General features: G+C 71.5%; 4 protein-coding genes across 6 annotated transcripts in view; 3 read left to right on the top strand and 1 right to left on the bottom strand.

Moving 5' to 3' along the window:
- The window catches only part of DCHS1 (dachsous cadherin-related 1), a 50,972-nt gene extending 45,849 nt beyond the window's left edge, over positions 1-5,123 (top strand). For both annotated transcript variants that reach the window (XM_086739880.1, XM_086739881.1), the window contains exon 21: positions 32-5,123. In XM_086739880.1, coding sequence (XP_086596006.1) covers positions 32-2,646 — 2,615 coding nt within the window. In that variant the 3' untranslated portion in view covers positions 2,647-5,123. The remainder of the gene's footprint in view (positions 1-31) is intronic.
- A 3,297-nt stretch (positions 5,124-8,420) lies between these two features.
- On the top strand, positions 8,421-15,685 carry TPP1 (tripeptidyl peptidase 1). The gene is made up of 13 exons (XM_086739877.1): positions 8,421-8,464; positions 9,363-9,452; positions 9,522-9,661; positions 9,743-9,893; positions 10,459-10,580; positions 11,271-11,470; positions 11,712-11,910; positions 12,941-13,129; positions 13,374-13,446; positions 13,771-13,891; positions 14,068-14,226; positions 15,053-15,190; positions 15,478-15,685. Exons 1-13 carry the CDS (start codon positions 8,454-8,456, stop codon positions 15,616-15,618), a joined length of 1,734 nt encoding a protein of 577 aa, XP_086596003.1. The 5' UTR covers positions 8,421-8,453; the 3' UTR covers positions 15,619-15,685.
- Positions 15,686-15,789: 104 nt separating this feature from the next.
- On the top strand, positions 15,790-17,660 carry TAF10 (TATA-box binding protein associated factor 10). 2 transcript variants are annotated; one of them, XM_086739879.1, is made up of 5 exons: positions 15,790-15,969; positions 16,335-16,492; positions 16,567-16,631; positions 16,749-16,863; positions 17,505-17,660. In XM_086739879.1, the coding sequence occupies exons 1-5, from the start codon at positions 15,825-15,827 to the stop codon at positions 17,592-17,594; spliced, it is 573 nt and encodes a 190-aa protein (XP_086596005.1). In that variant the 5' UTR covers positions 15,790-15,824; the 3' UTR covers positions 17,595-17,660. The 2 variants fall into 2 exon arrangements, with proteins under 2 accessions (XP_086596005.1, XP_086596004.1); XM_086739878.1 differs by having other exon boundaries at positions 15,790-16,017.
- Positions 17,661-18,133: 473 nt separating this feature from the next.
- Positions 18,134-25,118, bottom strand: ILK (integrin linked kinase). Its single transcript, XM_086739876.1, has 13 exons — positions 25,055-25,118; positions 23,016-23,115; positions 21,676-21,841; positions 21,301-21,396; positions 21,053-21,149; positions 20,865-20,948; positions 20,534-20,619; positions 20,098-20,207; positions 19,738-19,865; positions 19,413-19,534; positions 19,228-19,327; positions 19,009-19,139; positions 18,134-18,812 (listed from the first exon to the last, which is right to left on the bottom strand). The coding sequence occupies exons 2-13, from the start codon at positions 23,102-23,104 to the stop codon at positions 18,663-18,665; spliced, it is 1,359 nt and encodes a 452-aa protein (XP_086596002.1). The 5' UTR covers positions 23,105-23,115; positions 25,055-25,118; the 3' UTR covers positions 18,134-18,662.
- Between the last annotated feature and the right edge of the window lie 290 nt (positions 25,119-25,408).

The following is a 25,408-nucleotide window of genomic DNA, read 5'->3' as shown; positions in this document are numbered from 1 at the left end:
CCGTGCTGACTCTGGCTTTGTGTTTGCACAGGGACCCTCTTCACCACCCGGCGGGTGGAATTTGACGCCAGCCGGCCCACCCTGGACCTGGTGGTGGAGGCCCGCGACCGTGGGTCTCCCAGCCTCTCCTCCTGGGCCACAGTGCAGCTCCAGGTGCTGGATGTGAATGACCACAGCCCCAGCTTCCAGGTGCCACGCTACAACACCAGCGTCCCCGAGGACCTGCGCCCGGGAACCACCGTGCTGACGCTAGAGGCAGGTGACGCCGACCTCTCCCGGGAGAACGCTGGCTTCGACTACACCATCGTCAGTGGCAACGGCGGCAACGCCTTCCAGGTGGAGAGCCGGGTGGCCTGGGTAGGGGGGCATCTCCGCACGCAGGGTGCCTTGGTGCTTGTGGAGTCCTTGGACTTTGAGGCCATCCCAGTCTACAACCTCACCGTGGCGGCCTCAGACCGGGGCCTGCCGCAGCGCAGCACCACAGTTCCCGTGCTCATCACCGTGCGGGACATCAATGACAACCCACCCGTGTTCACCCGAGCCGAGTACCGCACAGCGGTGAGCGAGAGTGCACCCCCCGGCACAGAGCTGCTGCGCGTGGTGGCCCACGACGCTGACTCGGGGCCCCGCGGCCACGTTCACTACACCATCAGCTCAGGCGACCAGCACGGGCTCTTCCAGCTTCATGAGAGCACGGGGGCCCTGTGCCTGGCACGGCCCCTGGACCGGGAGGCCCAGGCGCTGCACGTGCTCGTGGTGCAGGCCACCGACATGCCGGGCGGGCACTTTGCGCTGGTACCTGTAGCCATCGAGGTGAAGGACGTCAACGATAACAAGCCATACTTCCCGGTGGAGGTGCTGAGTGCCAGCATGCGGGAGAACCTGCCGCCTGGCACACTGGTCACCACGCTGCGTGCCATCGACGCAGACACTGGCATCTTTGGGGAGCTGCGGTACACTGTGCTGGAGCAGCTGGTGGGGGAGCCCGGCATGGCAGAGGGCCGGAATGCCTTCGCCGTCAACAGCAGCTCTGGGGAGCTGCGCTCCCGGCTTACCTTCGACTACGAACGAGCCAAAGCCTTCCAGCTCCTAGTCAGGGCCACCGACGCCGGCAATGCCTCTGCCACGGTGACCGTGCGGGTGCTGGTGACAGGGGAGGATGAATATGACCCCATCTTCCTCAGCCCCTCCTTCAACTTTGAGGTCCCTGAGGGCGCCCGCAAAGGGCAGAGCATCGGGCGAGTGCTGGCAACAGATGAGGACGAGGGGGCTGATGGCGTCGTGCTGTACTCCCTGGCAAAGCCCTCACCGTACTTTGCCATCAACCAAACCACGGGCACCATCTACCTGCGCGTGGACAGCCAGCCGCAGGCCGGGGCTGGGCGCGCCAAGAGGGAGCCGCGCGAGATGAGCCTAGAGGTGCAGGCACGCAGTCCCCTGCCCGCGTCCCGCTCGGCCTCTGCGCAGGTCACCATCGACGTCACGCACACCTCCTTCGGCCTGGCTCCGGACCTCAACCTGCTGCTAGTGGCCGTGGCTGCCTCGCTGGGGGTCGTGGTGGTGCTGGCCGCCGTGGCGATTGTGCTGGCACTGGTCCGCTCTCGTCACCGCCGGGACCGTGAGAAGCCAGAGGGGGACGGGCCGCTGGGCCGCGTGCAGAGCGGCTCCCTGCAGAAGCTGGGCCGCGAGGAGCCGGCGCTTCCTGGGGGTGAGCACATTTACCACCAGGCCCTGCCGGGGTACGGGGGCGAGCCGGCGGGGCCCTACACGCGGGGCGGCTCGCTGGACCCCTCGCACTCCAGCGGCCGCGGCTCTGCCGAGGCTGCTGAGGATGATGAGATCCGGATGATCAACGAGTACCCGCGCGTGGCCAGCATCACAGCCTCCATGCAGGAGCACATCTCTGCCCGCGGCCCTGACTCCGGCATCCAGCAAGACGCCGACCAGCTGTCCGACATCTCCTGCGAGCCGGCCGCCCTGGAGAGCACCCAGTGGTTCAAGAGCAAGAAGGGCTCCGGGCTGCTGCTGCCAGGACCACCCCCGCAGCTGTACCGCGAGGACGGGGGAGGCAGCGCCTTCCTCGGCGTACGCTGCGGCCTCAGCGTCTCGTCCCAGCCCCAGGACTACGCCTTCCCAGAGGATGGCAAGCCCTCTGTGGATGGCTCGCTCACCGCCATCGTGGCCAGCGATGAGGAGCTCCGCGGCAGCTACAACTGGGATTACCTGCTGAACTGGTGCCCCCAGTTCCAGCCACTGGCCAGCGTCTTCACAGAGATTGCCCGCCTCAAGGATGAGAGCTCCCTGCGCAAGCCCTTCCCAACCAAGCCCAAGGCAGAGCCCAAGCCCCGCATCGACCCCCCACCCCTCATCACCTCAGTGGCCCACCCAGGTGCCAAGTCTGTGCCCCCAAAGCCGCCGGCGGGCAGGACCTTCCCACACCCGTCTTCCCTGCGCCGCTCACCCATCAGCCACGAGGGCTCCATCTCCTCCTCTGCCATGTCGCCCAGCTTCTCCCCCTCGCTGTCCCCGCTGGCCGCCCGCTCCCCCGTGGTCTCACCCTTTGGCATCTCACAGGGGCCTTCCGCCTCCGCCATCAGCGCTGAGCACTCGCTGGAGCCCCCTGAGGAGGCCGAGCTCAGGATTTAGACCTGGGCCCGTGGACTCCTCCACCTCACCCCGCAGCCGTGAGTCAGGAGCGGGGCCAAGCCCGGGGCTGCTCTGCGTGGGTGCTACTCCTGCTCTCCCAGCACCGTGCCTGGCCTGGGGCCCTCGTGGGCTGTGGGTTCCTCTGTCCTCTGGGGCTGCTGGCTCCTGTCACTCTGCGGGCTGGCAGATCCAGTGCTGGTTTTGATGCCCTACAGACCGCTGATCCTAGCGCCAGCACCGCAGAGGATGGTTCCTCGTACTCCTCGTGGTATCTCAGACCGGCGCCTGGCAGGATGGCGCTTCATGGTACTCTGTGCGCAGAGAGGCTGGCGCAGATGCGTGCTCCCTGCCCCGCTGGGCCGGGGTGCTGCAGGCTGCAGACCCTGCCCTTCCCCAGCCCCTTCCCAAGCCACGCAGCAGCCCGAGTGCAGCAGGACACTGAGCCATCCCCGCCGCCCCTTCCCCGCAGGAGCAGGGATGCGCGGTTCAGCAGGCACAGCCGCAGCAGCCTGTCTGCGGGACGGGGATGGCTGAACGCGCTTCCCTGTAGTGAGGGGAACCCAGGCCAGGCCGAGCCGGAGAGGAAGGAGAAGGCAGCGCCCGCTTTCTGCTTGCCTGTCCATGGCGGTGGGGGGAACGGGGTCCTTTGGGGGTCTCTCGAGCCCTCCCACCTCCTGCGCGGTGGCATGCAACCCTTTGAAGGGATCTCCTTCCCAGTGCTGCTGGGGACCCCTGTTCCCCAGGGCCTGGGCTGCGGGGCGGGTGCCCTGCTCTGCTCGGGAGCCCTGTTCCTGGCTCCCGGAGCCAGGTCCCTCTGGGGCTGCGGGCTGGCCGGGGCTGGACACGGACACTGCTCAGGCACTGGGCAGGCTGTGCGGCGGGGCTGGCAGGGGGGCAGCGTAAGTGCTGCACAGAGCTGGCCCCGAGACGGCCCGGCCGCAGGAAAGGCAGCGGTGCGGCCGCTCAGCGACACCAGCCAGTGACCTCCTCCTGTGCCATCTGCTCCAGGCCTGCAGCTGCAGGGGAGCGGGTGGGAACCCCAAAAAGCCACATGGCCTGAAGCTGCACGGTGGCAGCCAGCATGTGATCTCACAGCCACAGGGTGGGATGCCGGGTGGCTGGCCGCCCCCAGGGCCCTGCAGTGCCACATGCTCACCAGGACAGTCTGGGCCACCTCCAAAATGAGGGTGGGTGCCAGAACCCCCAGCCCTTCGTGCAGGGGCTGCGCTGCACCGCTCTGTGGCGCCCTGTTGTGAGCACGGGGTAGAGCCACACTTCAATGGGGCTGGTCCCCATCCTCACTCCAGCACCGCTCACGCAGCCAGCCTCGCAGCTGCTGTCACCCTCACGCTGGGGTCAGCCCGCACCCCCTGCTCGCCCCACAGCTGCTCACGGTGGAGCAGGAACACGTCGCACGACCCTGGACGCTCACAGTCGCTGCGACCCACACAGGCGTGAGGAGGGAACGGGGCACGAGGAGCACCGCGGCAGCACCAGATACACCCGGGTGGGAGGACACCCAGCGCCTGAGAAGGGGGCTGGAGGAATTGCCTTCCTGTCATGCTTTTCCTAGATCCACTGTAGCCTCAGCCCAAAGTGCGTCGGCCCCAAATGTGTTATCACAGCAGCCGAAACCCGTCACTTTTCCCACTCCTCCCCATCTCCCGCTAAGAACCATCTGTGACCACAGCCCCCTCTCCGCATTGCCTCAGCCCCAAACCTCCCACTTGTGCCGCAGGTCCCAGCACAGCCTGCCCCACGGGTGCCCCCGTGCCACCGGCACAGCGCTGCGCCCTCGTCCCCACGATGCACACACGAGCGGGTCCTTGGTGCCTGCAGCCCTGGGAGCTGGGCATAGGGCAGCGACACCGCACGGGGCTCTGCAGCAGCGATGGTGGCACCGAGGGGGCTGCAGGGCCTGCGCTGCCTGGGAACCACAGAGGGACCCGGGCCGGCTCCGAGAGGGGAGAAGGGGTTCTGTCCCGCTCAGCACAGGGACAGCCCGGGGAGGCTCTTGGGGTGGGCACCCCTTGTCCCTTCTCTCCTGGCTGGGCCGTCCTGCTCGCAGGCACCGCAGGGAGCACGCCAAAGGGGCCATGTCCTCCCTGAGCCCTGCGCGGGCCAGGGAGGCCAAGCAGCCCCGCTTCCCCCGGCATGTTTGGGAGAGGGGACACGGATGGGTCACGCCCTGCACGCCACACAGACGGTTCAGACACACGGCAGCCCTTTGGTCCAGGGGGACACAGCCACGGGCTGCTGAGCCCAGCCAGGAGCCGAGCCTCCAGTTATTTATTTTTACACATTGTACTACAATTCCTGTTTTCTACTTTGTTTGTACCTTTTGTATCGTGTCTCGCTGAGCTGCATGTATTGGGCGCTGCTCATCGGCCCGCACACGGGGCCGTTCCAGCACAGCCTGGACCCAAGTGCCAACTTCTCGAAGAAATGCCTTAATAAACCACACTTGTTTGTACAGAGACGGATGTCATCACTGCTCTGGGCTCGTGCCGTGCTGGCACCGCGGCCCCAGGTGCGGGGGAGAACCGGCAGGGCTGGCAGGCGGGAGACAGCGAGGCACGGTGTGGCTGGGCGCACGGCTTGGCTGCCAGCAACGCGCCGTGGGCTGCAGGCAGGACCTGTGCCCTGTGCTTGGCTCTGGGCTGGGAGAGCGGGGACGGGCTGGGGCACGTGGGCTGTGCTGTTCCGTGGCCGATGGTCAGAGCTGGGGGCACGCTTGCCCCCATCCACAGGAACGGCACACGCGCACCCGGGGTGAGCAGAGCTCCGCTCAGGATGCCTCGGCAGGGTCCCGGGATGCTCGGGCCCTCGTGTCCCCCTGCGGAGCCGCTAGCCAGGCTAGCAGCAGATGCTCGTTAGAGTAATTAGCTCTGTCAGGGCGACCTAATCTCTGCTGGCCAGACGGATCCAGGAAATAATCTCCTGCAAATCTCATCCACTTGAAGTCCTGCCCAAAGCCGTAACCAGCTAGGCAGCTGGGTGGGCTGCAGCTCTCCGGCAGCGCGCGCCACCCAGCGCCCCAGGCCCCCGGCCAACCTGCGTCAAGGCTGAGCGGCGCACGTCCCTCCAAGGCCGCAGCTGCGGCTGCTGGGGCCGTGCCACGCAGGCCGGGGCAGCTGGGGCAGCGGGGCACCAGGAGCGGGACGGCGGGCCACCCCGCATGCGGTGGGACAGCATGAAGGCTGGGACGCGGGAGGGGCTGCGTGCCTGGGCGCAGGGTGAGGACGCAGCGAGGGCTGCAGGGCTGCGAGCACAGCGCAGCAGAGGAACAGCCAGATGCGGCCTGGGTGCAGGGACTTGCGCTCTGGTGCCGTCAGGGCCCCACACGCCCCTGCACACCCCAAGTGCGCATCTTTATTTCCTCACAGGGTCCCAGGAAGGGACAGCACCCAGGGCCACCCACAGCCGGGCAGACCCATGCTTCGGCACCACCCTCACCAAGGACGGGTGACTCCCGGCCCGGAGAGACCGCTGCTTCCGCGCGGTTCAGGAGCCTTCCCGTGGTGCGGCGGAAAGCTCTTCCCCGCAGCGAGGCTGTGGGGACGGGGCTGGGTGGGCCAGGCTGTTCCCTCCACCCACCGTGCTCAGCCCTTTCCTCTGTGTTCCCTGGCCGCTGCCTCCCCCCACGCCGCCGCCTTACTTGCCCCCCCGGCCCCACAGGGTGCAGCTGCACGGGGCAGGGAACCAGCTCCAGCTGCTGCAAACCACACAGCGCCGCGTGCGTGGAAACTCTCCACGTGCTTCCAATCGCAGGGACCAAAGGGCCCAGGGGCTGCAGACGCTCGCGCTACGGGCAGCGCCCCCAGCGCAGCGCTGGCGTCCCGCGGGGCACGGGGAAGGAGCGGGGGTTCCCAGAAGGCACAAGAACCAGCCTCGCGGCGGCGGGGCAAATACTCGGAGGCCAGAGAGGGGCTCGGGTGAGCCCGAGGAAGAGGGGCTGAGGCCCCAGCGCCAGTGGGATGCCGAGTGGTGTTCTGCGAACGGGAAAGACGCTGGCTAAGCCCCGCTGGGTCCCCTGGCTGCCTCCCCTCACCCAAGGGGAGCAGGGCCAAAGGCTGCAGCAGGCGCTGCCCCCCAGGCGCACAGCACCTCCACCTCTCAGCTGCACACCCGGCGCCGCCGGAAACACACTGCCTGCACAGCAGGGCAAGCGGGAGGAACTGGGACTGCCACAGCCCTGGCCTTTCCTAGGAAAGGACCTTCACCCGCCCTGCAGCGATCCAAGCACCAGCAGTGATGTCTCGAGCTGCTGCCGAGGCAAGATCGATCTCCGGGCCTCTCTCCCCCTGGCAGCCGCTGCTCTGGACGGCCACAGTGCGGCTCCAGCGTGGGACGCACGGCAGCCCGGGCCAGGCAGGTGGTTTTCCCATTGTCCGTCTCTTCCTGGCTTCCTTGCAGAGGCAGGAAAGCAACTGGGAACTGCTGGAGCCACGGTATGCAGCATGTCCGTGCATGTGACCGCAGCTGGGGCAAGGACTAGGCTAGCTGAGCCAAACTGAGGCAGATGGGGTCACAGCCCCCTCGGCCTCACCAGCCACCTCCGAAACACCCCCTCCAGCACCGCCCTCGGGCTCGCGGGGAGGGGGACAAGCCCCACGGTGCCTGAGGCGCCATTTCCAGAGCTCCCTTCAGCAATGGCAAAAATTGCTTGAACCTTCCACAACCCTGCGATCTGCAAGTATCGTGACACCACTGTTGTGATCGGGATTCGGAGAGCTCCTAGTGCGGGAACGAAGATCCACGAGAACAAGCGCAGGGCGCAGAGAGCTGCAGTGCAGCAGCTGTGGCGGCCTGTGACAGTGCCAGCTGGCCAGCGGGCCAGGCGAGCTGCTGCGCGGCGCGGTGTGGCAGCGACTCCAGCCACGCGGCCCTCACCACCTCGCAGCCCGCTCCCACGAGCGAGAACACGCGCTCACAGGCCCTGAGCCTGCCGCGCCCCTGTCCCCCGTGCTCCTGACCGACCCAGACACCGTGTGCCCACAGCTTCCCCACGCCCGCGCACGCAGCGCCGGCTGGCTGCGGCGTGACCGGGGCCAGGCGGCGGCAGCTCTGGATGCGCGGGGTACGCAGACTCGCTCTGCCGCCGCCTGCGTGCCCCCTGCCTCTGGCTGGACTAGCGACGCCGCGGCTCTGCACGCCGCGGACAGCCTGGGCTGCTGCGGCCTGCTGCCCCGAGCCCCAGGGGAGCCGGCCCCACGGCAGCTCGGAGCCGGGGTTCCAGCGAGGGGGCAGCCGCACGGGATGGGGCCCTCAGCCCCCCTCCCTCGCCGGGGCCGGCTTCCCCCGCAAACAGCCCGTCCCCGGTGGGGGAGCCGGGCCCCTGCCCCTCCCCGGCTGGCCCCCAGCCCGGGCTCCTCGGCCCAGCCCCACCGGCACCCCCGCCCCCCAGCCCCCCAGCCCAGGCGCCTCAAGGGCCGCGGCTGCAGCTCCTGCCCGGGCCGTCCCGCCGGGCCGCTGCACCCCGGGCTCCGCGGGGGCGGCGGGAGAGGGGCGGGCGGTGCTGCGCGCGGGCAGCCCCTCCGGGCCTCCGGCAACCGGGCGGCCCCGCTGGCGAGCGGCCGGGAGGATGGGGATGGGGATGGGGACGGGGACGGGGACCGGGACCGGGATCGGGATCGGGATCGGGATCGGGATCGGGATCGGCCCCGGCGCGAGTGACCCCGCCCGGGCCGCCGCGAGTGGCGGGTACAGGGCCCTGCCCACCACGTGACCCGGGCCGCGGCCTCCTCACGTGACCGGGGCTCATCCTGCCCCCACGTGACCGGGGCGCTGCGGCGGGAGGCGGCGGGATGGCGCGGGGGTAACGGGGCCGGGGGGGCTCCCCGGCCCGGGGTGACACGGGGTGTGGGGGGGTCAGGGGGCTCCCCGGCCCGGGGTGACACGGGGTGTGGGGGGGTCAGGGGGCTCCCCGGCCCGAGGGTGACACGGGGGGTGGGGGGGTCAGGGGGCTCCCCGGCCCGAGGGTGACAGGGGGTGTGGGGGGGTCAGGGGGCTCCCCGACCCGGGGGTGACAGGGGGTGTGGGGGGGTCAGGGGGCTCCCCGGCCCGGGGGTGACAGGGGGTGTGGGGGGTCAGGGGGCTCCCCGGCCCGGGGGTGACAGGGGGTGTGGGGGGGTCAGGGGGCTCCCCGACCCGGGGGTGACACGGGGTGTGGGGGGGTCAGGGGGCTCCTCGGCCCGGGGGTGACAGGGGTGTGGGGGGGTCAGGGGGCTCCTCGGCCCGGGGGTGACAGGGGGTGTGGGGGGGTCAGGGGGCTCCCCGGCCCGGGGGTGACAGGGGTGTGGGGGGGGTCAGGGGGCTCCTCGGCCCGGGGGTGACAGGGGTGTGGGGGGGTCAGGGGGCTCCTCGGCCCGGGGGTGACAGGGGTGTGGGGGGGTCAGGGGGCTCCTCGGCCCGGGGGTGACAGGGGTGTGGGGGGGGTCAGGGGGCTCCTCGGCCCGGGGGTGACAGGGGTGTGGGGGGGTCAGGGGGCTCCTCGGCCCGGGGGTGACAGGGGTGTGGGGGGGTCAGGGGGCTCCTCGGCCCGGGGGTAACGGGGCCAAGGGGGGTCGGGGGGCTCCCCGGCCCGGGGGTGTGGGGGGGTCAGGCGGCTCCCCGGCCCGGGGCGGTGGGGGGGCCGGGGGGGACAGGCGGGCCCCGGGCAGTCCCTGGGTGTCCCGGGCCGCGCCGGGCCCGCTCTCCCTGACCGCCCGTTGCAGGTGCCGGGGGGTCCCGGCCGTGCTGGCGCTGTGCGCGGCTGCCTGGAGCTGCGCCGCGGGCCTGGCCCTGGAGCGGGACCAGCCGTTCCGGTAGGTGCTGGGGTCGGTGGGACGGGACAGGGCGCTGGTGCCCGCCTGCCGCTCACAGCCTGCCCGCAGCGTGCCCCCCGGCTGGGCCCGCACCGGCCGCGTGAACGGCAGCCACGAAGTGCAGCTGACCTTCGCCCTCCGGCAGCGAGGCCTGGGGCGCCTCGCCTCGCTCGTCGACGCCGTCTCAGACCCCCGCTCGCCACGATACGGTACCGGCTGTGTGCCTGAGCCCAGCCAGACCCCGTCAGGCGCGGCGAGCGGGGCGCTCTGACCCTCTCTGTGCCTCGCAGGCCAGTACCTGTCCCTGGAGCAGGTGCGGGACCTCGTCCAGCCGGCCCCAGCCACGCTCATGGCAGTGCTGAAGTGGCTGCAGGGCCACGGCGTTGAGGACTGCAGGAGCGTTACCACCCTCGATTTCCTGGAGTGCCGCATGCCAGCCAGGTGAGCCCTGCGTGGGGCTGGACCCTGCTGCGGTGGCTGCGCCCTTCCCGCAGAGACGGGGGAAGGCAGACCCTGCCCCTGCCTGCTGCCACTTCCCCGGGCCCCGCGGGGCAGGCCGGGTGGTGGGGGCTGAGCTGCGCTTCTGCCTGGGCTTGAGGGCTCCGCAGCCAAGGGCTGGGTGTTGGGGGGTCACAGCTGGTGATGTGGAGTATGGAAACAAGGCCTGCGTGTCCGTTAGGTCTTGGGCCAGCCCTGCACCTCTTGCCCTCTGTGGGGCCGCAGAGTTCCCGCCGGAAGACTAGGGATAGGGTTGCAGGGAAACCTGCAGCGTCAGAGCTCTGGCTGGGTTTGGCGGTGGGAATCGGCCCAGTATGGAAGGTGCTCTTTGCTTTACAAGGTCAGCTGTGCTGGTGGGAAGCAGAGCTCGTCCCTGACTCGTCCCAGCAGCAAGCGGGGTGGAAGGGGGTGGGAGCCAGGGCAGAGCTCGGGCACGCTGCTGGACGGGCGCGCTGACAGCTGTCCCAGCCGCACGAGTGTTCACGCGGTGGCGGTCTCTGTGTTGCAGCACGGCTGAGCGCCTCCTGCCAGGGGCTGAGTTCCACCGCTACGTGAAGGGCCAGCGCAGCGTTGTGCGCTCTCCGCTTCCCTACGCTGTCCCCGAGGAGCTGGCCGAGCACCTTGACTTTGGTACGTCGCACGCGGCGGAGCTGAAGCTGCCCAGAGCTGCCTGGGGTGCGAGGGGGACGCTAAGCGGGGACTGGCTGTCTCGGTGTCCCCTCGGCTGCCCCTAGGCCCTGCTGCGGAGCTTGGTGCTTAGGAAGTAGAGGTGCCACCCCTGGAAATATTCCAGGCCAGGTTGTCCAGGGCTCTGAGCAACCTGGTCCGGTTGGAGATGTCCCTGCTCCTGGCACACGTTTGGGCTGGGTGGGCTTCAATGCTCCCTTTCCAGCCAGACCCTCCTGTGACGTGGACAGGCAGCGTCCAAAGTGAGCGTTTCTCACTGGAGCTCTCGGGCCTGGGCGCTCGGGTGCCGCCTGTCTCTGGACGTGCGGCTGCTTCTGAGCTGAGGAAGCTCTGTCCTGGGGATCCCTTTTGTGTGGGCTCCCACGGCTGTTCTGCAAGGAGAGCAGGGGGGTGGCGGGCCGCGGTAGTGGCTGCGGGCAGGCTGAGCCGTGCAGCCTGGAATACCTGTGAGCACTGGCGAGGAAGCCGAGGGGGTGCTCCCACCCCCTCTGCAGCGCTTGGGGCAGGTGCTGCAGGGGCTGGGCTCGGCGAAGCCCAAGCGAGGGTGGTGGGGGGAGCCAGGGGCCCCAGTACCATCCTCCCAGAGCCCTGCGCCCTGACAGCCGCTTCTTTCTCTGCTTGCTTGTGCGCCAGTGGGCGGCCTGCACCGGTTCCCTCGGGAGAGAAAGGTGGTCAGCAGAGCCTGGGCCAAGAAGGAAGCGGAGTCCCGGCAGCGCTACGGAGAGAGAGCGGCCTTCCACCTGGGCGTGACGCCCTCCGTCCTTCGCAAGAGATACAACATGACGGGAGGAGACATCGGGCTCCTGCCAAACAACTCCCAGGCCTGTGCCCAGGTAACTGGTGGAGCCGGTCCAGGTCAGAGGCCCGTGGGAGTTCCACGCTGGGTGTTTCTCTGGCACTTTGGTGCTCTGGTGATCACAGGACAGCTGTGGGGGTTCCTCGGCAGCTGGTGGGAGTGCCTGGTGGGCTGGCATTTCACAGACCTGTGCTGGGCCAACTTTGCAAGTCAGGAGAAAAAAACTTGTTTTTTCAAGAGAAAACAGGAAACAACTTGTCCGCTCCTTGTCCCCCCAGTTCTTGGAGCAGTACTTCCACCAGGCTGACCTGGCTGAGTTCATGCGGCTCTTTGGCAGCAGCTTTGGCCACCGCTCTCAGGTTGACCAAGTGGTGGGGCACCAGGGCCAGGGCAAGGCTGGGCTGGAGGCCAGTCTGGATGTGGAGTACCTCATGAGCGCGGGTGCCAACATCTCCACGTGGGTCTTCAGCAACCCAGGTACTGATTCCCACCCAGCGTCGCCCTGTGGCTGCTTCCGTGCGTCCCACTCGCTGTCACACCAGCTCGCCCGCCTGCTGCTTGGGGAAGCGCTTGCTCTCTGCGTAAAACCGGCTGTGCTGAGTCTATGTGGTGTCTGTCAGAGGGGAGCGCCCGGGGGGCGTGCGCGAGCGGCGCGCTGGCTGTGGCACGTCCCCAGAACGCTTTCCCAGCTGCTACGAGCACGAGGCTTGTGGGTTCCCGGAGTCGGAGCCGATAGCTCGTAGGGAAATCATCTTCAATTGGTTTGTGCGGTTGCTTCTGAACCCGTGTGAGCTCTCAGCATCCAGAGTATCTGTAACGAGGACTTCCACGCCTCGACCAGAATAGAAGGCAGTCCCCTCCTCTGCTGCCTTTCTGTGGAGGGAGAGCACAGCGACTCTGTCTTACTGGTTTTTTCCTGCTGCTTTGGGGTTGAAGCTGCTCTCTCACCCAGGAATCTACCGGCAGGGGGGATAAAAGAGAGTGAGGCAATTTGAGAAAACGAGGTTGCGAAATGGCCTGCACAAACGTGGCTGGGGTGCTGTAGTACGGTGTCGTCTGTCCCAGATCAGAAACCGGGGGAACAGGAGACGCAGCGCCCTCGGGACAGCCAGCTCGCTCTTCCTGATGGCAGGCACAGCTCTGCGTTCACTCCCACTTGCGTGCGGGCAGCGCTGTGCCAAGGGAGCCAGCGGCGGGGCGAGGAGGGGTGGATGGGTGTAGACCCCCTGCTCTGGGGCTCAGGGCGAGCCGTTCACTGGTGCCGCTGGCAGAGCCGGAGCTGGTGCCGTGCACTGTGGCTGTCCCCGAGAGCAGCCGTGCTGCCAGCGAGAGCTCGCGGGAGAGCCGCGGGCCGGCTGTGCCGCGGGTGGGCTCTGCAGGCAGGGCGGGAGCTGGAGCAGCTCCAGCGGCCAGTGCTGGTGGTGCTGTCGAGGCGTCCCCCCCGCGCCGTCCCCCGCTTTCCCTCGGGCCTGGTGTCCTAGCAGGAGCCGAACCTCTGTCTCCGCAGGGAGGCACGAGAGCCAGGAGCCCTTCCTGGCCTGGCTGCTGCTGCTCAGCAACATGTCCTCGCTGCCCTGGGTGCACTCCGTCAGCTACGGCGATGACGAGGACAGCCTGTCGCTGGCCTACCTGCAGCGCGTCAACGTGGAGTTCATGAAGGCGGGCGCCCGGGGCTTGACCATCCTCTTCGCCTCAGGTGCGTGCCGTGGCTGGCGCGGTGTGGGCGCGTCCCGGGGCCCCAGCACAGCGAGGAGCTGCCGTGCTGGACACCGATCGGGGACGCTCTGCCCCTGGGTGGCCAGGACCCCCTGCCTGGGAACCTGGGCCTGGGAGGTGCAGGGAGCCCTTCCCTTCCCGGCTCCTTCTTGGTGCCGGGAGCGTTTGCTGGACGAGGAGCAGCTCGGACGCTGCCGGGTTACCCCGTCCATCTCCGTCGGCAGGTGACGATGGTGCTGGGTGCAGAAGGGTGCCCGGGGGGAACCACACGTTCCGGCCCAGCTTTCCGGCCTCAAGGTAGATGTGGGGCGCTGAACCCGGGTCTGTGGAGACGTGCGGCCCTGCGCAGGGCTGCCTGCTGCAGCTGGCCCACACCCAGGGCCGGCTGAAAGCCGCTGCTGGCGCTTGGAGCCCCAGCCCACGGCCGCTGGCAGCCTCCGGCTGGTTCTGAGCCCCTTGGTGGGAGTCCCAAGGGTCACCCCGCCAGCGTGCCTGGGGACGCTCGCGGCCCTCGGAGCTGGGGGCACCCGCGCGGCTCCCTGGGAGGGGGCTGCTGTGTGGGGTGCCGCTGGGGCCCCAGGCCGTTGTGTGCCCACCCGCAGTGCCCACCTGTCCCCCCAGTCCCTATGTCACCACCGTGGGTGGAACGTCCTTCAAGAACCCCTTCCTGGTGACTGCGGAGGTGACGGACTACATTAGCGGGGGCGGCTTCAGCAACGTCTTCCCCATGCCGGATTACCAGGTGAGGAGGCGGCTGGGCCCGGGGGGCTACGCGGCGCTCGGTGGGGCGGCGGCGGGCGGTGCAGGCAGCCCCGGGCCGGGCTGCAGGCCAGGGCGAGGAGCGGCGGAGGCGAGCGAGGGCAGGGTCGCGCCCCAGGCCTCTGCTCCTCGTGCTCTCCCCACTCGTGCTCTCCACAGGCCGCTGCGGTCAGGCGCTTCCTGCGCTCGGCCCCGAAGCTGCCGCCCAGCTCCTACTACAACAGCAGCGGCCGAGCCTACCCCGACCTGGCCGCGCTCTCGGACAACTACTGGGTGGTGACCAACCGCATCCCCCTGCCCTGGGTCTCGGGCACCTCGGTGAGGGGCTGGCCCCGCACCCGCTGCCCCGGGCCCCTCGGTGAGGGGCCGGCCCCGCGCTCGCTGCCCCGGGCCCCTCGGTGAGGGGACAGCCCCGCGCCCGCTGCCCCCGGCCCCTCGGTGAGGGGACAGCCCCGTGCCCGCTGCCCCGGCCCCTCGGTGAGGGGACAGCCCCGCGCCCGCTGCCCCGGGCCCCTCGGTGAGGGGACGGCCCCGCGCCCGCTGCCCCGGGCCCCTCGGTGAGGGGACAGCCCCGCGCCCGCTGCCCCGGGCCCCTCGGTGAGGGGACAGCCCCGCGCCCGCTGCCCCGGGCACCTCGGTGAGGGGCTGGCCCCGCACCCGCTGCCCCGGGCCCCTCGGTGAGGGGCCGGCCCCGCGCTCGCTGCCCCGGGCCCCTCGGTGAGGGGACAGCCCCGCGCCCGCTGCCCCCGGCCCCTCGGTGAGGGGACAGCCCCGTGCCCGCTGCCCCGGCCCCTCGGTGAGGGGACAGCCCCGCGCCCGCTGCCCCGGGCCCCTCGGTGAGGGGACGGCCCCGTGCCCGCTGCCCTGGGCCCCTCGGTGAGGGGACAGCCCCGTGCCCGCTGCCCTGGGCCCCTCGGTGAGGGGACAGCCCCGTGCCCGCTGCCCCGGGCCCCTCGGTGCGGGGCCGGCCCCGCGCCCGCTGCCCCGGGCCCCTCGGTGAGGGGACAGCCCCGTGCCCGCTGCCCCGGGCCCCTCGGTGTGGGGCCGGCCCCGTGCCCGCTGCCCCGGCCCCTCGGTGCGGGGCTGGCCCCGCGCCTGCCGCGCTGGCGGGTGGCCGGGCGCTGAGGGGCTCGCGTCTCCGCAGGCGTCCACGCCCGTGGTGGCCGGCATGGTGGCCCTGGTCAACGACCGGCGCCTGCGGCAGGGCCTCGCGCCCCTGGGCTTCCTCAACCCCGCGCTCTACCGGCTGCAGGAGCAGGGGCGCGGCGCCGCCCTCTACGACGTGAGCTGGGCGGGGGGCTGCCGGGGGGCCGGGAGCGGGTGGGTGGCACGGGGAGCCCGCACTCTGCGGCCGCCGAGGCCGCGCTCGGGGCGGGGCGGGGCGGGGCGGGGCCGGGTGGGGCGGTGCTGCCTTCCCGCGGGTGGGGTGTCCCGGGGGTCTCCGCGGGCTGCGTGGGGCGGGGTGCCTTTGCTCTGGGACCGGGGGTGCCCACGCCCTCCCACGGGCCGTGTGCGCGGGGGCGGCGCGGGGGGGTCCGGTCCCCGCGGCGCTGAGGCCGGTCCCCGCAGGTCACGCAGGGCTGCCACCTCGCCTGCCTGGACGGCACCGTGCAGGGACAGGGCTTCTGCGCCGGGCCCGGCTGGGACCCCGTCACCGGCTGGGGGACCCCCGACTTCCCCCGCCTGCTGCGGGCGCTGCTGGCGCCGTGACCGGACCGGAGCGGAGCGGGCGGGGGGGCGGGGCCGCCGCGCGCCAATAAAGCCGCGGAGCCCCGCCCCTCCCGTCTCCGTCTGTGCCGCGCGGCGCCGCCAGGGGGCGCGCGGGGGGCGGGGCGGGGCCAGCCGCGGGCCAGTGGGGCAGCGCGCCGTGCGCAGGCGCGGCGGCGGCGGTGCCCGGTGTCGCGCGGCGGCGGGCCATGAGCGGCAGCGGCGAGCCCGATCCCGCGCCCGCGGCCCCGGCCGCCCCCGCGCCGCCCGCGCCCGCCCCCGCCGCCGACAACAAGCCCAGCCCGGCCGCCGGCGGCAGCGGCGTCCCCGGGGCACCCCCGGGCGCGGTGGGCGGTGCGGCGCGGGGAGCGGAGGGCGGTGCGGCTGGCGGGAGGGGGCCCGGTGAGCGCGGGGCGGGGCGGGCCGGAAGGGCCGGGGCTCGGGGCGCCCGGAGCCCGGGGGGATGGGGCGCGGCGGGGCCCGGCCGGGGGCGGCGGAGCGGGGCCGCGGGCGCCCGGGGTCCCCGGCGGCGGGGTGCGGAGGCCGCGAGTGGGGGGCCCGGCGGGCGAGGCCGGCGCGCGGCCCGTGAGCGCGGCCTGAGCTGGGGCACCGAGCCCGCCCGCTCGCGGGGGCCGGGGGCGCGGGGGACCAGGGTGTCCCGCGGGTGGGGGCCGGCGCTGCCCCGGGACCGGTGCCCACTGAGCGCCCCGTGCCCGCAGCGCCGGTCTCCGCAGCCGTGGCTGCCGCGCCCCCCGAGGGGGCCATGTCCAATGGGGTCTACGTGCCAGCCAGCGCGGCCAACGGGGACGTGAAGCCGGTGGTCTCCACCACGCCGCTGGTGGACTTCCTCATGCAGCTGGAGGACTACACGCCTACGGTACGCGGGCGCGCTGCGGGCGGGACGGGCTGCCGCCGGGCAGCAGTCCCGCCATCGCCGTCTCTCTCCTGCAGATCCCTGACGCCGTCACGGGCTATTACCTCAACAGAGCAGGATTCGAGGCCTCTGACCCGCGCATGTAAGTGGTGGCAGAGCGTGCCCTCCGATAGCTGCAGGCCCCCACAGAAATTCCTTCGTCCCAGCGGTGCTCTGTGCTGCCTGTCTGAAGCCAGCCTTTCTCTTTCTCTGCTGGAAGCATTCGTCTGATCTCGCTGGCTGCACAGAAGTTTATTTCTGACATCGCCAATGATGCGCTGCAGCACTGCAAGATGAAGGGAACCGCCTCGGGCAGCTCCCGCAACAAGAGCAAGGTGAGAGAAGGGCCGAGTGGGCGCTCGGACATGGGGAAGCGTCCTCTCCTGGGGCTGCAGCAGGCTGAACCTGCTGCCGCTGACTGCGGGGGTGGGGCTGTAGGAAGTTCTAAGTGTGTTGTGTGGTCAACACGCTTCCTGGTCTGCTGGAGGGAAAGGGACGCAGGCAGTGGAGTTGGTGGAACATGCTTTGACAGCTTCACAGCAGCGTGCGGGTGGCTGCACCTCAGCAGCACAAGGGCCATCTCGCCTCGCGCCCTGCCTCCGGCAGCAGCCAAAACTCTGCTGCTTGGAGAACGTAAACGGGGAGCTACTGCGTAGCGGCCATTTCTGGGAATTCTCCCGGTCATTGTTCGTTTGCGGTGCGAGGCCCTCGCGGGAGTGATGCAGTCTGTCTGCTGTTGAGTAACGCTCAGCGCGTTGCTGCCCAGCGGGCAGCGCGGGGCACGGAGCAGACAAGCCGTGCAGTACTCGGGAGCCGGTTAACGCATCACACCCCGCTGCGTAGCTGCTGCTGGGAATCGCGCGTATATGGGTCGCCACAGCTGGCAGGGGAAACGTCCTAAACCCGCAAGGTTTTGCGAAGTGCCTGGCAGGCAGATTGTCCTTGCTGCGCCTGACGCTACCCCTGGTCCCTTCAGGATAAGAAGTACACGCTGACCATGGAAGACCTGACACCGGCACTAGCAGAATATGGCATCAATGTGAAAAAGCCACATTACTTCACGTGAGGACTGGGGGATGGGCGTGGGAACTTTTTTAGGGTCGCTCCTGTGCCATTAAACAGCTGCGTAGGATTTTTTTGTGGAAAGGCACCTTGTCTCCTGCCCGGGCGCTAACGCCCTGCCTGCAGGTACAGCGGCACACCGGGCAGCTGCCCTGCTGCGCCTCTGCTCTCGCCACGCCGCAAGCTGTCCGTGCCTTTGAAAGGCGGGGGCAGCGAGGGGCAGCTTGGGGGGCTCGCAACTGGGCGACGCGAGTTGCAGCTCCTGCCTTTGCCAGGAGGGCTTAGCCCTGCCCCGGTGGCTGTAGGGGAGCAGGGCAGCCCACCCCTCCTGTCCCCTCTGAGGAGCCTCTGGGGCCTGCACCCTCCTCTCAGAGGAGGGGGGCTGCTGGCGCGCCCGCGTTCCGTGCGCCGGTCGCTGGGGGAGGGCCGGTACGGGCGCAGATCCGGAGCCTAGGACCCCGCCTGGCGGGCAGCCCCCACATCAGTATTCCCCCCCTTCTGTGGCCAACACCCCGTGCGTGTACGCGCCCCTCCACCAGCAGCCCGTTTTCGTAACAAATGTTTATTTCGGATGCTGGCGGCTTTTCCACGTGGCCTGGATGGAAACGATAAGGAGTGAAGCGCGAAGCTGGGGTGGTGCTGGGTGCAACAGGCGAGCTTCGCCCCACTGTCCCAAGTAGGGAAGAGCACCAGGGCCGGGCATTGCTCAACGCGAGGCTGGGAGGGGGGAGCTGCTCCGGGCCGGGGACAAGGGCACAAGGGGGCTCCGCAGCGCCGTCCCAGCCTCGCGGGTCGCAGAGCCCAGCGCGCGCAGTGTCGCGGGCCGGGCCTCCTGCTCAGTCTCTGCCCGTAGCTGCCAGGGAGGATGGAGGCGCTGCCGCAGACGGGCGTGACGGCGTCTGAAGCCCGCAGAGCGGCTCCAGAGAAGGCAGCGCTGTGTACCGTGTGTCCGTGGCTGGCTCAGGTGAGGGGGCGCTCCCTGCTCCCCCTCGGCTCTGGGGTGAAAGAAGGCACTTGGAGGTGGCAGGGGGGAAGCATGGCAGCGTCGGGTGGCTGGGAGGCACCTCCCTCTCTACTTCTCCTGCATCTTCTCCAGGATGGGCACGATCATGTCAAACTTGGGGCGCTTGGCTGGGTCCTCGTTCATGCAGATCTTCATCAGCTTGCAGATGTGTGGGGAAATGCCGGGTGGGATGGTCGGGCGTAGCCCCTCCAGTGCCACCTGGAAGCACGGGAGAGCAGGGCAGGATCGGAAGGGTGGGCCCAGCCCCGCGTTTGGCAGGCAGAGCCCACGTCTGGGAGGCGCGTTGGCGGGCGCTCCTTCACGGGCCTCGCCTCCCCTCCCTGCTGCCTGCTCGGGCCCGTACGCCCCGGCTGGTCGGGTGGCACCGGAGCGTTTTGCCCGGCCCTCTCCTCACCTTCATGCCTATCTCCATGTTGGACAAGTCTGCGAACGGCACCTCACGGGTCACCAGCTCCCACAGCAGCACCGCGAAGCTCCACATGTCGGCCGAGCGCCGGTTGATTTCCTCTGGCTTCTTCTGCAAGGCTGCGGGGAACCCGGCGCGGGGGCTGAGCGGGGCTGAGGGCAAGGACGGGGCCCCGCAGCAGGAGCGGCCTGGCCCCCGGGCACTCACCTTCTGGCGCCACCCAGGCTGGCGCATACATCCTGCCCGGGCACTGGAAGGAGAACTTCACGTCAGCCATGCTGATCCGCGCCGTCATGTCCTCGTCAATCTGGGGAGAGAGCGCCGGTCAGGGGGAGCCTGCCCCGCTGCAGCCTGCGGGAGGAAGGGCTGGGCTGCGCGGCGCGGGCGCTCACCATGATGCTGCGGCTGTTGAGGTGGTGCCGCGGGATGAGGGGCTCCAGCGTGTGCAGGAAGGCCATGCCCCGCGCGATGTCAAAGGCGAATTTCACCGCCTGCATCTGGTCCACCACAAAGTCTGTGGGGAGGGAGGGGGCGCGAGGGTGGGCGCGGGGGCAGCGTGCGTGGGAAGGGGTGGCGGAGGCAGACGCACCGCTCACGGGGCGTGGGGACGGAACGCGGACCGGGGACCGAGGTCAGCCTTGGCCGGCCCCCTGCCCCCACTGAGCAGCGGGGAGCCCGGCCCCTGCCCCCGGCCGCGTCGCCGCCACCAGTACTCACTCGTCCCCTCGTGTAGCACGTTGTAGAGGGAGCCGTAGGGCATCCAGTGGCTGATGACGATGGGGTGGGGCGCTGGGGGCGCCTGGCAGGCGCCCAGCACCGGTAGCACGTTGGGGTGAGAAAAGATCCTGCGCGAGAGGCGACAGCCCTGAGAACAGCGGGTGCTGCCCGCCACCCCGTCGCCTCCCTGCCCTTTGCACCGCCGCCCTGTCCCCCCAGGCCTCCCCGCGGCCCCGGGCACCGCGCTGGAGCGCTCCCACCCGACCCTGCGGACCTCGGCTCCGGCCCATCCCGTGCTGCTGCGGAGGGAACGCCCGCCCTCCGGAGCTGCGGCTGCCTGGGGAAGGACGCGGCACTCACCGCAGCTTTGGGTACTCCTCGTTGAAGTCCCGGCTCTTCCGCGTTGTCCAGTCCCGGATTTTCAGCATTTTGATGACAATGTCGTTGCCTTGCCAGCGCCCTTTCCACAGCTGCGGGGAGACGGGTGGTGACGGTCACTGCGAGAGGGTCCCGGAGCACCTCCCAGCCCCTGGCGCTGGCTGTGGGGCCCACGGAGCCCGCAGGGCCGACAGCTCCCCCGCGGCACCGGGGAGCGGCTGCCGCAACGCAGGAGGGCGAACCCGGCCTGTCAGTCCCAGGCAGGTGGTTCCTCTCTGCGTGGGCTGGCCCCGCGCCCGGACCAGGAGCCCACCAGGCAGCTGTGCCCCTCCGCGCTCCGCAGCCAGCCAGGGGGTGGGGAGAGCAGCGGCTGCGCGGCTGCAGCTGCCCCGTCCCGGGGGGCAACAGGCCCGCGTACCTCTCCCGACTGGTTCTCATTGAGTTTTTGGCTCAAGCTCAGCTGTTTGAAGTCTATTCCAGCAAGTTTGTTGAGAGTCCCATTTCCTGTAAGAAAAGGAGGGGATGCAGCCTGTCCTGCGCGGACCTTCGTCCCACCTCCACCTGGGACCGCGGAGGGCGGCAGCGCCAGCGGGACGCCTCAGCCCGCGAGGAGCCCCCTTCAGCGAGGGGATTTCCTCTCCAAAACGAGCCATTGGCAGTGCGGGCTGCCGCCCCCCCAGACGCCCGCCTGGGCAGGAAGCCGTGCTCCCCTGCACCGGCGTCCCCGTGAGGGAAGGCTCCGTCCTTACTGGGCCGCGTGCGGGTTGTGCCCTTCCAGAAGGTGTCCTTGTAGGGGATCTTGGTGAGGCTCTGGCCCAGCTTCTCTGCGCGCTCTGGAGAGGGACAAGGGGTTTGGCAGCAGAAGCAGGGAGCGTGCTGACGCCGAGCGCAGGGCCCGCAGCAGCGGCTGTGGGGTCGGGACGAGACCCCCCCCTACCTTTCAAGACCTCTCGCAGCGGCGTCTTGGCTTTGTCGATGGGCGTCTCGCCGTATTTGTTAGCAATGCTGACCAAGGCCCCGCTGCCCACCAGGTCCTGAGGAGAAAGCAAACATCTGCAGTTTGTCCTCTCCTCAGCCTCTTCACACGCAGCCAGCCTCCTGCCCCGTCCCTCCTCGTGCCCCCGGCGCGCCCCCAGCCCCCTCCCTCGCGCTGGGCTCCCCCCGTCGCCAAGCGCTTCCGCTCACCTCCGCCACCTGGTCGTGGCCCCAGAAGCAGGCGTAGTGCAGAGGCGTGTTCCCGTGCTCGTTCACGGCGTTGATGTCTGCTTTGAACTGGATCAGCTGGGGCAGGAGGACGGTCCCCGTGAACCCAGGGCAGGTGCCCTTGCCCCCGCACCCCGCCCCGGTGCCGCTGGGAGGGGGCTGCGGCTGGGTGCGGGGCTTCCCGGGGAGGCGCCCCGAGGCACCGCGGTGGGGATGCAGCCAGCTCACGGCAAGGCAGCCGGCGCGGGACGGCGGAGCACCACTGCCGGCTGGGCAGGGCGGAGCGCCGCGCGGAGTCCCGCTCCGAGAGCCACGGGGCGGGGAAGGGGCCGAGCGCTGGCAGCGGGAGGCCGGTACCTTCTGCACGATGTCGCGGTGGCCGTGGCTGGCAGCCAGGTGCAGCGGGGTGTCGTCGCCGCGGTTCATGACGTTGATGCGCGCTCCCCGCATGATGAGCATGTCCACCACGTTGGAGCGGCCCTCGCGGCAGGCCCAGTGCAGGGGGCTGAAGCCGTGGTCATCCCTGCGGAGACGGCGAGGACGCCTCTGCTGAGCGGCTGCGGCCCTTCCGCCCCGTCCCCCTGCCGCCCGGGCAGGGAGAGGAGGGCCGCGCGCGGCCGGGGCGCTGCCAGAGCACCGCGGCCGGGCAGGTATCCACCCGTGCGCCCGCACACGGGCCGTGGGGGCGAGGGGGACGGGCAGAGCGGCTCTCCCGCTCTCTGCCAGCCCCACGAGGGCTCCGGAGGCCCTGGCCAAATCCCATCTTCTCCGGGGCTGAATCACAGACACTGGCAAGAGCGGGATCCCCTCCTCCGGCCCCCCTCGGCTCGCGGAGCCTGGCCAAGTAAGGAGGAGGAGGCCAGCCAGGCCTTAAAAGGAGATTAGGGCCCGGCAGGCGGGGGCCGTTGCGGCCTGGCTCCCCGGCACGGCAGGCCCCATCCGCCCCCGCCCTCCCGCACGGCCCCCGGGCAGGGGTACCCCGGCACAGGCACCCCGGACCACAACGCGCCAGCCAGCCCCCCGTCGCTGGGGCACGACCCGCGGGACCGGGACAGCTCTGCGCGACCGGGACGCCCAGGAGGGGCTGCGGGACACGGCCGGAGGCCCCTTGCCCAGGACGGGTTCAGCAAAGACGCTGCCATGGCCTGGCACGGGATCTTCATGTGTCTGCTCCAAGCCTTGCTCCCGGCCCAAACGCCGCTCCCGAAAGGCCGGCGGGCAGCACGTGGGACGGCGCGATCCCGCGGGAGCTCCTGGAGCGGGGGACGTGCTGTGCGGAGAGACCTGGGGCACGGTGGGGGTCAGCTGGCGCAGCTCCCGGCCCCGGGCGGGTTCCCGTGAGACCCCGGCAGTGCTTCCGCGCATCGGCGGCAGCGCTCCCAGGAGAGAGGACGGGGGAGCGGTCACCCTGGCACACCCGCCATCCTGGGGACGGGGGATTCTCCCTGGCACCCCCGGCCCCAGCCCCGGCTGAAGCGTGGCGCGGCGCGGCAGCCGAGGAAGCGGCTGGAGGATGTGCGGCCCTCATGCCTCAGCGATGCGGTAACTTCCTCCCGGCGGGGAGGAGCTGGATCCCACCGCCTCCCCGGGACGCGGAGCGGAGCGGAAAGAGCCCCGGCCCTGGTCCAGCGCGCTCGGCCCACAGAGCACCTGAGCCAGCGCCCCGACACCGGCGCAGGCCGCGTCGCCCCGCTCACCCCTGGTTGAGGTCGTTTTCGGTGTTGTCCAGCCAGAGGCGCACGGCCACCGCGTTGCCCTCCCGGCACTGCGTGAAGATGTCGTCCATGGCGGCTCTGGCTGCGGGGAGGGGTGTGTGAGGACACGGGGCCACTGTGGAGCGGGGCTCCCTGCCCCCTGTCCCGCACGCAGCCCCGGGCCCGGGACGTCGCCTCCCACAGCCCCTCCGCTCCTGGCAGCCCGCAGCCGGGGCGTCTCCCCGGGGGGCGAGAGCCTCGCATCCTGCTCCGCGCCAGCCCATGGAAACCCGCGGGGACTGCCGAAGGCTGGGGCCGGAGCTGACTCGCAGCCGAAGGGGAAGTTCAGGACCGACTCCAGCGTCGCGGGCGCCCGCAGGAAGCCGATTTGGCAGCCGCGGGCTTATCTGCAGGCCCAGCCAGAGCCGGGTGCCCGCATCTCCCGGGAGGGGCTCGGGGAGCAGCGCTGGCGGGGGGCCAGCGCCACCTTGCAGGGACCCCACGGACCCCCCGTCCCCAACTCCGACCCAGGCTTGGCTGACCTTGGCGCAGCATCGCGCTGACGGGTCTGGGACCCCAAAGGTCCACAAGCTCCCCCTCTCCCCGCCCCAATGAGCGGGCACCCCGGCCCAGGGCCAGGCGACCCGCGCTGTCCTGGCTCCATTTTTAACCCCGTTGCAACAGCAGCCTCACCCAGACGGGGGGCTGCGCTCCCCCGAGCCCCCCGCAGCGCGGGGACGGGCCTGGCGGGTCCTTTCCTGCCCGGGCGTCTGTGGCACCAAGGAGGGGCGCAGGGCTGCCCCCGGTGCGTCCCGCCGAGCAGGGACAGGCGCAGCACGACGCTCCCAATGGGCCCGTGGGGGCTCCAACCTGGCGCCCCCCGCGCCCCGCAGGGCCTGGCACTCGCCCAGCTGCAGCGGGACCCCCGCCCGCTCCACGCAGGCAGGACGGGCCCCAAAACGCTCCCTGCCCCCCAGCGCAGCCGCTCCGCCTGTGCTGCGTGCTCCAGCGGGGCGGGGGCCGCGAGGGACCGGCCCCGCAGCCCAGACCCCCGGGGGGCCTCCCGGGCCCCAGAGCGGGCTCCAGAACGCGCAGGGCAGCGCGGCCCAGCCCCCGGCCCACCGGCGGCGAGGGGCCAGCGCTGCGCCGCGACGTCCCGCGGGTCCTGCCAGCCCCACGGCGCTGCCCCCGACTGCATTCACCCACCCACCCGGGACGAGGCCGGGGAAGGGGCACCCCAGCCGCACCCCGTCCCCACCTCAGCCCTGCGGGGCCCGCGTCCCGCTGTCACCGCCCCCCCCTCCGCCCGGCCCGGGGCTGCTGCGCTCCCGGCTGCCGCCCCCCAGCCCTGCCCCGGCCCCAGCTGGGCCCCCGGGACCCCCGGCCCGGCCCGGCCCGAGGGGCGCTCTGCCCCCCCGCTGCCCGGCGGCCGTGCGGGCCCCGCCGAGCCCCCGCGGCCCCCCCCCACCGCTCGGGCCGTGGCACCGCGGTGCGCAGACCCGGGCCGCCTCCTGCCAGCCCCGACCCACGACCCCGCCCCGGGACCGGCGGTGAGGGCCCCACTCCGCCCTGCGCCCCCCCCCAGCCCCACGGAGCGCGGCGGTCGGCCCAGCCGTGGGTCCCACCGTCACGGGAGCCCCGGGCGGCCCTGCCCGGCTGCCCCCAGCCCGACCCCTGCCCATCGCCCGGCCCAGGGCCGGGCCCAGCCCCCGCCCCGGCCCAGCCCCGGCCCAGCCCCACCCGGGCCCGGCCCAGCCCTGCCCACCCCAAACCGGACCGTGGGCCCGCCCTGTCCCAGCACGGGCCGGTCCGGCCCCCGGCGCCCACTCGAATCCACCCCGATCCGACCTGTCCCGTCCCGGACCTGTCGGGCCCCCGTCGCGTTCCCTCCCGACCCCCGCCTGGCCCGGCTCGGCCCTCGCGCAGGCCCGGCTCCGTCCGGCCCCGGCCCCGTTCGAGCCAACGCGCGGCCCCGCTCCCGCTCCCGCCCAGGCCCGGCCCCCGGCCCCCAGCCCGGCCCGGCCCGGCCCGGCCGCCCTTACCGGCTCCGGCGGCGGCGCAGGGCGGCGGCTCGGCGGACGCGGGGCAGCGCGCGGGCTCCGCCCCGGGCGGGCCGCCGCCAGCGCCCCCTGCCGGCCACCCGCCGCGCAGCACCGGCTCCGCGCCACGGGCACCGGGGGGTCGCGGCGCGCGGGCACCGGGCAGGGGCAGCGCGGGCGGCGAGGCCGGGCGAGCGCCGGGGGGCGGGGGCGGGGGCGGGGGGCGGCGGCCGGGGCGCACCGGGCACGGCCTGGGGGCGCGCGGCGCAGGGGGCGTGGCTAACCGGGCCGGGGGCGCGGCTTCCGCGGCACCGCCCGGCGCGGCCAGGCTGCTGGGCCTCCCGGCCGCCGGGGGCG

The sequence above is a fragment of the Chlamydotis macqueenii genome, chromosome 1 (assembly GCF_036417535.1).
Source record: "Chlamydotis macqueenii isolate bChlMac1 chromosome 1, bChlMac1.mat, whole genome shotgun sequence".
Taxonomy (NCBI): domain Eukaryota; kingdom Metazoa; phylum Chordata; class Aves; order Otidiformes; family Otididae; genus Chlamydotis; species Chlamydotis macqueenii.
This window is presented reverse-complemented; position numbering and strand designations above follow the sequence as displayed.

Bases quoted from the DNA above. Each gene is read 5' to 3' on its own strand.
- TAF10 (XM_086739878.1), top strand. From the start codon at position 15,825: ATGAGCGGCAGCGGCGAGCCCGATCCCGCGCCCGCGGCCCCGGCCGCC. The intron at 16,018-16,334 runs GTGAGCGCGGGG...CCGTGCCCGCAG, and splicing joins GGCTGGCGGGAGGGGGCCCG to CGCCGGTCTCCGCAGCCGTG. The intron at 16,632-16,748 runs GTAAGTGGTGGC...CTCTGCTGGAAG, and splicing joins GAGGCCTCTGACCCGCGCAT to CATTCGTCTGATCTCGCTGG.
- ILK (XM_086739876.1), bottom strand. From the start codon at position 23,104: ATGGACGACATCTTCACGCAGTGCCGGGAGGGCAACGCGGTGGCCGTG. The intron at 19,535-19,737 runs GTGAGTACTGGT...CCCTCCCCACAG, and splicing joins CGTGCTACACGAGGGGACGA to ACTTTGTGGTGGACCAGATG. The intron at 18,813-19,008 runs GTGAGGAGAGGG...CCGTGCTTCCAG, and splicing joins ACATGGAGATAGGCATGAAG to GTGGCACTGGAGGGGCTACG.
- TPP1 (XM_086739877.1), top strand. The intron at 9,894-10,458 runs GTGAGCCCTGCG...TCTGTGTTGCAG, and splicing joins GAGTGCCGCATGCCAGCCAG to CACGGCTGAGCGCCTCCTGC. The intron at 11,471-11,711 runs GTAACTGGTGGA...TTGTCCCCCCAG, and splicing joins ACTCCCAGGCCTGTGCCCAG to TTCTTGGAGCAGTACTTCCA.